This window comes from Urtica dioica, chromosome 10 (genome assembly GCF_054948205.1).
Source record: "Urtica dioica subsp. dioica isolate 48M chromosome 10, U.dioica_male_clone48M_v1_H2, whole genome shotgun sequence".
Lineage (NCBI taxonomy): Eukaryota > Viridiplantae > Streptophyta > Magnoliopsida > Rosales > Urticaceae > Urtica > Urtica dioica.
The window spans coordinates 17,348,216-17,359,621 of record NC_142765.1 but is presented as its reverse complement, the minus strand read 5'-3'; the positions used below and the strand labels follow the sequence as shown (position 1 = coordinate 17,359,621).

General features: G+C 28.9%; 2 protein-coding genes across 2 annotated transcripts; both read right to left on the bottom strand.

Annotated features, from left to right (window-relative positions):
- Nucleotides 1–784: 784 nt before the first annotated feature.
- Nucleotides 785–2,799, bottom strand: LOC149383622 (carbonic anhydrase 2-like). Its single transcript, XM_089628946.1, has 8 exons — nucleotides 2,675–2,799; nucleotides 2,400–2,582; nucleotides 2,236–2,284; nucleotides 2,006–2,122; nucleotides 1,788–1,841; nucleotides 1,628–1,707; nucleotides 1,420–1,525; nucleotides 785–1,209 (listed from the first exon to the last, which is right to left on the bottom strand). The coding sequence occupies exons 1-8, from the start codon at nucleotides 2,704–2,706 to the stop codon at nucleotides 1,042–1,044; spliced, it is 789 nt and encodes a 262-aa protein (XP_089485072.1). The 5' UTR covers nucleotides 2,707–2,799; the 3' UTR covers nucleotides 785–1,041.
- A 5,864-nt stretch (nucleotides 2,800–8,663) lies between these two features.
- LOC149383621 (carbonic anhydrase, chloroplastic-like) lies at nucleotides 8,664–10,399 on the bottom strand (the record flags this gene model as incomplete). Its single annotated transcript, XM_089627855.1, has 6 exons — nucleotides 8,664–8,972; nucleotides 9,499–9,604; nucleotides 9,733–9,812; nucleotides 9,872–9,925; nucleotides 10,112–10,228; nucleotides 10,340–10,399. Coding segments are annotated over 6 exons (585 nt in total), but the record flags the coding sequence as incomplete, so codon positions are not given.
- Nucleotides 10,400–11,406: the final 1,007 nt, after the last annotated feature.

The window sequence follows — 11,406 nt, the reverse complement described above, 5'->3', positions numbered from 1 at the left end:
TTAAGCTATGTATTATATTGTACCAGACCTCACTAGAGCATTAAGGTGATGTGCCTGGGTTTACAAAAAGATTCGATGAATAGTGGATGGTGGTGGATCTCAAGGCTCTTTCTTAGAAATGGTGTTCTTTTCAGTAGAGTTTGTAATCACCCTATATTTTTAATCACCTTCTAACATCTCAAGGCTCTGTTATAGAAAGTTACATCTATTTAATAAAAATTACGAAATTATACATTAAAATAGATAACAGCGTCATAAATATTTTTTTCTTCAAAAAATTAGAAAAATAACTCACTTAAACGTTTGACATTGCTAAATAGCCACTTTCAGACGTAAATTTTAGATTAATAGCCAACGTTCGATATATGAAAGTGACTATTTATTTAAGATTTAAATCTGAAAGCGGCTATTTACCTAAGATTTACCAAACGTTGGTTATTTAACAATGTCAAACGTTTAAATTTGTTATTTTTCTAATGGACCATTTTTTATTGACTTTTCATTGACGTTGACTCTTATATTTGAAATTTTTGGACATCATTACATATTTTTTTTTTTTTTTGATGTCTTAAATTTGTGTGGCAAAAAGATACATTTTATTTTTCATCTGCAATTGTTTAAAGGCATGTTTTAATTTAACTTGTTATCAATTTTTTTTTTTTTTGGGTAAATCTCATTTTTTTTTTTAGAATAGGTTGTCGATTTAGTTTTCATTCCTTTTAATGTCACGTAATTGAACGAACCGAATAAACAAATAAAATAAGTGGAGCAGATATTAGGCTTGAAGAACAAACATGTATTACGCTTTACTCATATTTCATAAACTCCATATACCACAAACGACAAGTAGTTTACATTACAAAAATAAGCAATGAGATTACAGAAATATATTACACACAAGTAGAGCAAGCTATTTAATTTAAGAAGATATTTCTCTTAAGATGTATAACTCGTCTAGGGTTATTGGAAAGAGAAGCACACACAGATAAACGAAGCTAAAAACTCAAATAAATTATACTTTTGAAGAAATGCACAATATAATTATATGAGAATTGGAGATGATAGGGTTGAGTTCTTCAATTCCCAAAGCTTTAGTGATCCAGCGACGAAGTCATAGAAACCACCTCTCAGTGCAAGTTTTCCCTCTTCAATTGCCTTTTCAACGTAAGGGTATGTTTGTAAATTTTCTAGTGACAGATTCACAGATTCCTGCACATCATTATTCATATGAATATTTATGAGATTTTAATCATACTTTAAAAATGAAAAGAGAAAATTCGGATGAATTTCTCTTTTCATTTTATTGTACGGTACCACTACTTTATGGGACTAATTAATTTTCAACGAATTTATTAAATTTATATCAATAAAGCAAGGAATAAAACATTAATTTAAATTAAAATTAATAATGGGAATAACCTGAACACATTGCTCAATTTGTTGCTGAGTTGATAAATCGCCATGTTCGGCTTGGACCTTGATTTTGGCGGGTAATGCAATGTTGACCCAATCGTCTATGAAGTCACTGCAAAATATAGTTCCCTAGTCAATGTCTTTTTTTAATAAAAGAACTAGTAGCTGATTAATACATAAGCTTAATATTTTATATAAAGGATAAAATACTTACAAGGGAACAGATTTATCTTCAGTCATAAGCCTAGTTATGCCTCCACACTTACTATGTCCAATCACCAGAATATTCTCCACCTGTAATTCTCTTTTTGTTATTACTATTCAATGAGAAATAATAGGATATACAACTTAATAAAATTAATAAAATGACCAACCTTAAGTTCATGCACAGCATATTCAATTATTGTTCCAACGTCCGAGTGTCTCAGCTGCAAATTTAGGTAAAACACAAGTCATCGGTTAATTGATATAAGGATTGAGAAATTAAGTCAAAATATTATTAATTGTTGAAAATCTTGACTCTAAATTTTGACTATTATTGTTGGCAAATCCCAGATATTTGCGCGCGCACACTCACATATAAATTATGTACCTTGTTGAAAGAAGGAATCAAAGCTGCAATGTTCTGAGCCATGAAAGCTTCTCCAAGTTGAAAATCAAGAATGTGCGAAGGACTCACTCTCGAATCCGAGCACGAAAACACCAGAAACTGAAGCACAATATATTTACATCATTTTTTAAACAATTAACTACAATATTCCTATTTATATATGCCTCCAAATTAATAATCAACGAAACAGTTATTGTAGAGGTATATAGTACCTTAGGTTTTTGGGTTTGAGCAAGGTAATCAAACTTTTCTGGGTTCTTCCTGTAATTCACACCAAAAAAAAAAAATGAACATGTAAAAAAAACGCTTTGAAGGTTTTTTTATAAGAAAATAATTTGAGTTGTACTGAATATATATACATTATACATATAATTACCTATATTGAGTGTGGATGAAGTTCTTGAAGCCTTTAACGAGTCTTTTAACTGGGAGGTCTACGTGGCCAGTACAACTCTGACCATGTTCATGAACTAGTGATTGAACAATATGTGCCCTCTCATCATCAGATTCTTCATCTGATGATGATTCGTAATTGTTCTTCCTCATTTCTTTCTCACAACTGGAAATAAATCAAATAAACTAGACTTAACAAATGCATGCAAATAATTTAGGATAATAAAAGTAAAAAATGCATTAATTATAAATATATACCCTATGAACTCGAATGAGCCTTGTCCAGCCATTTGGAATTGGAATATTAATTACGAAGATTACAAATATGTATGTATGCTTTTGAATATATCTATATCAAGTATATATATTATCTTAAGCTGTGCTTTTGAGTTGGTATACAACAATCATATTGCAGGCTATATATATACGCTAAGAGGGTTAGTTGTGGAATTATTATTATCATTATTTCTATAAAACACGGGTTAGTTGAGCAATTAAAATAAGAATTTGCTTTTTCACTTTTTGATCATTTTTTTAGATAAAAAAAATGTATAAGTGGAAGGAAGTGGCTTTAAAGTTTCAACTAAAGTCGTGCAAATATTGATTTTTATTTAGGTTTTAAGTTTCTTAATTGTATAAAGGATTTGTCAAACAGCGCATTAAGTCTGTATAAGAACTTCATCACATGAAAAATATAATTTGGAGTTCTTAATTCACCAAAAAGTATAGTGCTTAACTAGTCAGACAAATAAAGAAGTAAAAAGCATGAGAAAACATTGCAACAATTTTGGAGGCCATATTATTATAGATAGAGCCTGCTTTATACCGTAGCCATTTCTATATTAAGGAATATCTTGCTTTAATTCAATTTAATTTTATATAAGATGTATATATAGAGACACACAATCCCAAGTACAAACGCGTTCTGTATATGAATATTTAGCACATGCAAATTTATGTCACGATTACATTGCGGTGAATATACTATTATTAATCGGATTCAAAAAGAGGTGAGATAACAAACGTGGGAATTTGATAATTGCCATGGAAAGCCCTTAGTACTTTTTGAGGTCAATTTTGGACGAATGTGAAATACGGAATTATAAGGTGATTGAGTAAAGTGCTTTTTAAAGTTTCTTGATTATCGAAAGTTAATAAGCATAGTCTAGACTTTTGGTTGTTAGAAAAGAATAGATTTATAAACGTGTCATGAGTTATTTACCTCATTATCGATTAATTTTGAGATGAAACGCCGTTATTCTTTCACATTGGTTAGTTATATATACTTTTTATTTTTTTTTTCTGAAGGGTATTTTTTATGTTAGTAAAGTTTATTTTGTTTTGTATTATATGATTTCTTTTTTTTTGTTTTTTTTTTTTTTTTGTTTTGTTTTGTGTGTGTGTGTGTGAAGGTCAGGACCGATAAACTGTGAGCCTACTTAGGGCAACTCCAACCCATTTCCCATATTTTGTGTTAATTCAACACAACTTTTGTGTTGATTTAGCACCAAATTTTTTTTCAACTCCAATCACAACATCAAATTTCACACTAAAAATACTATTCATCAGTATTATATTATTAAAATTATACAATCTCTTTATTAATAAATAGTTTAATAAATAATTATAATGTTTATATTTTTTAATTAAGTGATTAAAATTATTTATTACTTACCAATATTTAAAAAAAAAACTAAAATAAATAAAATTATGTTATTGTTTTAGTTTTTTTTTTTTATTTTGTGTGTTTAATTTAAACTTTGTAATCTATGTTTAAATTTTTATGTATTGTTATTTTCTTTTAATGTATTTTTGTAGTCAATTTATGAATTTTGGTGTTTTATAAATATTTGTAAGGTTATATATATGTATAAATAAGTATAAAAAAAAAATTGCCGTGTGAACAGTGCCACGCCAAATTTGGCGCGGCACTGTACAACACTGCAAATTTGGTGTTGGTTTTGCAGTGTGGTTGGAGGAAAAAAAACGGTATATTTGGTGTTTTAGAGTGTGGTTGGAGATGGCCTTAAGGATTGATGGATAACTGTGCAATAAAGTGATAGTTTAACGGATTAATTGTGTGGTTTATAAATTATAATTATGAATTATAAATATAAATTAATTTGAATAGGGAAAAACGAAACACATTTTTTAATCTACGTAATTTTTATAAATCAATTATTCTGAATAATTATTAAAATTTTAAAATGTAAAATTGAATTTATAAAGATATTCATATAACAAACTAAAGTTTAAAGTTGAAAATTTATAATGAAAAAACACTAATTTTATTTCCGAAATAAAATTGAATTTAATTCTATAGGGGACTAATTATATTAAAATGAACTAATAAATTATAAAAATTAGGTTTTTAAATAATCGAATAAAAAATCACATATAGTTAAACTTACATTCATCGAACTCTTCGTTTAAGTTGTTGTCATTCGGTTATCTCGGATGACATCTTGACATTTGTGCACTATATTTTAAACATATAAGGATCTTGACTAAGTGATCTATCGATTATGATTAAGCCGGAGAATTTCGGATTATGTCTAATCTCATGAAAATCGATCTGCAAAGCGATCTCCATAGGAGGTGGAAATTATTTCATTGTAAAGTTCTATAGAATTGTCTCCTTACGAGAGAGAATTAATTTTTCTAGAATTTTTCAATACCTAGCAGACAAGAGAAATGAGTCTAGTGAATGGGCTTTAAAAATCGATTCCGCTTTTTTTTTTCTTTTTCTTTTTTTCCTTGTTTTTCAGATTTCAAATTAATGTATATTTCAAGAACATGTAACTTGCTTGCTCACAAGATTTATAAATGGGCAGCAAAAACTCTATGTTTTGGGATTTTCACAGCCACAGAACTTCCGATGGTATGTGATTCCATTTTGTTTTATAAAATTCCAACTCCCTAACTAACAAACTCTAAATCGAATAAAATCAATCGCCTAAAGCTTAAATTGTGACGACCCGACTTTTCGGATCGTCTTACTTATCTTACTTTTTAAACTTTAGAAAATTCTTTAGAAAACTTGGAGGAATTTTTTTTTTTAAAACACATCATACAAAGGTGAACCAAATTTTAAAGATTTTAAAAAGAAACAAAAGCATTAAAGAAACATATAGATTGCATTACAAAATATCTTGAGAAGTACTTAACGAAAACAGAAAATATGAGATACCAATTTTAAACCAAAGATAGTAGCAAAGTAAAACGTAATCCATAAAATAACTTTCAACGAACTAGAAAACCGTAACTTGTAGCGGAAAACATATTTCTTAATAAAGTAAACAAAACCATCAAAATTATTTCTTAATAACTTATAGCGGAAGACTTAATTCGTGAATGGAAACCATGACCCAACCCTCTCGCTTTCGACGCCGCTAGTCCGCCCTGCTCAGTTCCTTGCAAGTTGTTTACCTACAACACAGACGTATATTTTTTTTTCCGAAGAGATGAGCTTACGCTCAGCGAGAATAATATAAAGCTCACAAATAAAGTAATGCAATGCATGAACCGTTTATTAGTATTTTGAAACTACTCGGTAACTTGATCTTTCTTTTCTTGATTCTATCAACTTTTAGCTCGGGGTGCCCCTAGGGTAGTCATACCTATTTCAGTGATCACTTTAGAGACAAAGATATGGGGTTGCAAAGCCCACACTTCGCTCTGTCTAGCTAATTAACTTATTAGGGCCTCGGCCCGAGAAATTTCTCATTTTGAGCCTCGGCCCGAGAAATTCTCCATAATACCTCCGTAGCTCGAGGCGGTATGACTCCCTTGCTTAACTTTATCTTTTCACTTTGAATCTTACGTTACATACTGATATGAGATGAGCACAAAAAATTTTATATATATTCTCATCCCAAAAACATGACTAGAATAAAACATATATCTCAAATATACTTTAACATAACACCACATGGCATACAACACATAAATCACAAACTACTTCAACTAGTCACGCAATCAAATAACAAATCGCATACTCAAACATATAAATATGTGAACAAGTCATATCATGAATAAAAACTCATCAAATTTATTTTGAACTAAGCTGTGTTGCAGTGAGATTATTCTCACCTGGATATCGAAAGTTACGATCGTAGATCGTCGAAGGAATTGTACGCTCTAAGAGAATTGGAACCTAATCGGAAAAAGACTATTGGGATCAGCTGAGAAAATTATTCAAGACATACTGTAGGTTCTGGAAATTTTCAGAAACGACATTCAACGTGAAATTACAAAAATACCCTTGACTATTAGGGTTTCGGTGAAAAAATTAAAACTCTGAGAAAAATTCTGTAAAAATTCCAGTATGTATAAAACATAATTTGGATCACTTTTTGTAAAGGCATCACGGCCAAAATAATTTTTTAACTATTTATTAAAAATAGAAGAATTGCTAAAACTAATTTTAAAATTTTTGTCAAAAACTGTCTGCGTACTGTTTTGAAAATAATCATAAAATATTTTGTATTTTATAAAAATATTTTTCGATTAAAGATTTAGATAGAAGAGACATAAACCTAACTTTTCCAAAAAGAATCAACGCAAAAACAATTTTTTTGAAATCAGCACAAGCGTTTTAAGAAATCGTTTTCAAGAAATCCGAACCAGATAGAAAAGGAAGCATACCTAAAAAGAGCTGCGAATTTCTAAACCAAGAGAGGGATAAGGGAGATAGAGCAGAGAAGAAGCGTTAAAAGAAGAGGAGGGGATGCTTAAATAGGACTTAATTAAACCCTAAAAGCCCAAATCCTAAAAGCCCAAACCCTAATCCTACTTATTTTCTAAAAAAAATAATAATAATAATTATTTTTACTTTTATTATATATATACGTATATATAAAACCTTACCACACGTGACTACTATGCATACTATATAATATCTTATATTACATAATCATATATATATATATATAATCATATATATATATCCATATACTATATATGATAATTATATATATACATATACGTACAAAAAAAATAATTAATATATATAATTATATAATATATATATATAACATATATACATAACTTAATTATAATATATAATTTGTACACAAAATATATATATATATATATATATATATCCATAATTTGTATTTTAAAGAGTATATTAAAATCAAAAATACCCTAAAGCATACTTAAAAGAAAAACTTCAAAAACTATCACATAAAAATATAATCATTCACTACTACTTTATAAAAAAAAAAAATAACGTCACTCGAACACCAAAATTTTAGCTTTTTAATTAAGCTTAAAATTTGGGATTTCACATAAATACCCAAACTTAGTTGCACAGGGCACATAACACTAGTCTTAAAGTTCGGTTTAAGATTTTTAAAAAAAAACAAAACAAATAATCCAAGAAATTCGCATGATATTCACTGTTAATAGAGCCAAATAATGCTTGAATTCAATTAAATTTTGCTTTAGCAACGGAGAGAACAATAATGTATTTTATAGTTCTTGGAACGCAAAAACTCTTCTCTAAACCATTTAATAACAAGAGCCCATCCAAGTAACAAAGATTGCAAAGTGTAAGCACGCCTTGTAATATTGGAGGGCTCTATTAAATCAGACCGTGGAATTGCAAACATGAGCTGTTTTAATATCTGAAACTCCAAAGAGGTAAAATTGGATTAAGTGAGCACCTTAAACACCTAGGAAAAGGTAAAATTAGATTAAATGAGTACCTGAAACTCCCCAAATCTAAATTTGTGGTAGTCTTGCTTGTGCGTAGTAGAAAGAAATTTACTATGGTCAGTTGTCATTTGCATATAATTCCAAAATTTACCCTTGACATTTAGCTAGTTTATATTATGTAAAGTTAGTAAGTAAAAGTTGAATTTAAAAATTCTTTGATTTTGTTTTGTATTTACTAAGAAATTTTTATATCAGCCTCCCTAAAAAAAATTCAAGTTAGCTCCCCTCTAGCTCTTTCCGTAATATTTTTTGTGATGTCTTAGATTTGAGATTTGTTGTCATAAAATTTGTGAGGCAAAAAGACATCGTTATAGTAGGTTGTCGTTTTAGTTTTCATTACTTTTAATGTCACACTGTAAGCAATCAAACGAACAGCAAAATAAACCAAATAAGGGGAGCGGATACTAGGCTTTGAAGAACACATATGTATTAGGGTTTACTCATATTTCATAAACCTATATACCACAAACGACAAGTAGTTTACATAGGCAAATGAGATAAAAAAAAAAAAAATATTACACACAAGTAGAGAAAGCTATTAAATTAAGAAGATTTTTCTTAAGATGTATAGCTTGTCTAGCGTTATTCAAAAGAGAAGCACACAGATATTGATTAAGTTTAAAACAGAAAGAAATAATACTTTTGAAGAATCACACAATTCAATTAATTATATGAGAATCGAGGATGAAAGGGTTGAGTTCTTCATTTCCCAAAGCTTTAGTGATCCGTCAACAAAGTCATAGAAACCACCTCTCAATGCCAGTTTTCCCTCTTCAATTGCCTTTTGCACGTATGGGTATGTTTGTAAATTCTCCAGCGACAGATTCACAGATTCCTGCACATTATTTATTTATATTAATATTTATCAAATTAGTAATGCCTTAAAAAGTATCTGAAAATTGGGTTGATTTTCGGTTTCCTTCTTATCATACCGTACCATTACTTTTTGGACTCATTATTTTTCTTTCGGATGCTAAATAATCGATTTAAAGTTAAGGATTTGCGAAATAATCAAAATTTACTAAAAATTAAAAAAAATAGTCAAATAATCAAAGTGTACTACAGTAATCAAATTTTCAAAACAAAATTAATTTTAGAATTAATATTTTTGAAAGTGATAAATTACTTAGAATAATTGTCAAAATATTTAATCTTGGTGTCAAAAAATATTTGACAACATAACTTTGATTACTTTGCTGTAAATTTAAAACTTTGGCTATTTTGTTAATCAATTAGTTTCAAATGACAATTTTGTACAATTTTTTCTTAATTTTCAACGAATTTATTAATTAATTTTATATCAATAACATAAGAAATAAAACATTAATTTAAAATATGTTAAAATTAATTACGGCAATAACCTGAACACATTGCTCAATTTGTTGCTCAGGTGACAAATCGCCATGTTCAGATTGGACCTTGATTTTGGCGGGTAATGCAATATTGACCCAGTCATCTATGAAGTCACTGCAAAACATAATTTCCTGGTCAATGTCTCTTGTTTATTCAATAATGAATATACGAAATTTTGTTACATGGCTGACTAATACAAAAGCTTAATTTTATTATATATATATAACGAATATAATACTTACAAGGGAACAGATTTATCTTCAGCCATAAGCCTAGTTATGCCTCCACACTTACTATGTCCAATCACCAGAATATTCTCCACCTGTAATTTTCTTCTTATTAATTACTATCCAATGACAAAGAGTAATATTAGTTACCAACCTTAAGCTCATGGACAGCATATTCAATTATCGATCCAACGTCCGAGTATCTCAGCTGCAAATTAGGTAAAACATAAGCCAGCTATTAATTAATCAAGATTTAGTCAAAATAGAGTGACCATTGGATAGAATAATCTTCTGATAATTATAAATTGTTGAAAAATCATGACTCTAATTTTTGACTATTTTGTTGACAAATCCCAGATAATTGTACGTATATACGTTATTAATAATTATGTACCTTGTTGAAAGAAGGAATCAAAGCTGCAATGTTCTGAGCCATGAAAGCTTCTCCAAGTTGAAAATCAAGAATGTGCGAAGGACTCACTCTAGAATCCGAGCACGAAAACACCAGAAACTGAAACACAACATATTTAACATTATTTTCGTATAATTAATTAACTACAATATTCATATTTGTGTGCAAATTAATAATCAGTGAAACAGTTTATATAGAGATATATAGTACCTTAGGTTTTTGAGTTTGAGCAAGGTAATCAAACTTTTCAGGGTTCTTCCTGTAGTTAAAAAAAAAAAATATTAAAACAGAAACACTTTGAAGGCTTTTATAAGAAAATTATAATTTGAGTTATGCGGAATATATATATATATATATATATATATATATATATATATGTATGTGTGTGTGTGTGTGTGTGTGTTATAATTACTTGTATTGAGTGTGGATGAAGTTCTTGAAGCCTTTAATGAGTCTTTTAACTGGAAGATCAGTGCAACTCTGACCAGGACGATGACCATGTTCATGGACTAATGACTGAACAATATGAGCCCTCTGATCTTCATCATCAGATCCTTCAAGTTCATCTGATGAGCTGTAATTGTTCCTCTCCATTTCCTTCTCACAACTGATAATTAATAAAACAATACATCAAAATTATTAAATGCATGCAAAAAGAATTATGGAAAATTTATAATTATTATATATGTATATATACCCAATGAACTCGAATGAGTCTTGTCCAGCCATTTTGATCAAGTACTGAGATTTATGAATATGTATATGTGTGCTTTTCAAATATAGATAACACGTATATCTTTCTGTATCTGTGTTGTTTTTGAGTTGCTATAACAATGATATTGTAGGCTATATATATACTACCGAGAGTGACTCTCTTTTGTAAATGCATGGTATGCTTTTGCAATGTGGGATTAGGTTTGCTTTGTTATTTTATTGTCTTTTATTTTCTAGAAGACACGGGTTTGTTGAGAGCTTAAAATAAGATTTTGCTTTTTCACCTTTAATAATTTTTTACCAATAGAAAATGTGCCAAGTTGTCTTTCCATTTCAACAAAGTACATGTATATTTATTTTAATTATTTAAGTTTACTCTCGTGTCTTAATTATGTAACGGTTTGTCATTGGCGGTAAAGTTAATATAAAGTATAAACAACGCATATAATTTGGATAAGAGCTTCAAATTGAAATGATGGAATTCTATTTCACTTAAAAGTATAATTCCTGACCTGTCAGACAAGTAAAAAGAAAAAACAAGCATGATAAATATTTTAATAGTT

What these genes read in the sequence shown, in the direction of transcription:
- LOC149383622 (XM_089628946.1), bottom strand. Translation starts at nt 2,706, where the DNA reads ATGGCTGGACAAGGCTCATTCGAGTTCATAGG. An exon ending in GGCTCATTCGAGTTCATAGG is followed by an intron (nt 2,583 to 2,674) that starts GTATATATTTAT and finishes ATTTATTTCCAG; the next exon opens with TTGTGAGAAAGAAATGAGGA. An exon ending in AAATTGAGCAATGTGTTCAG is followed by an intron (nt 1,210 to 1,419) that starts GTTATTCCCATT and finishes AATGATGTGCAG; the next exon opens with GAATCTGTGAATCTGTCACT.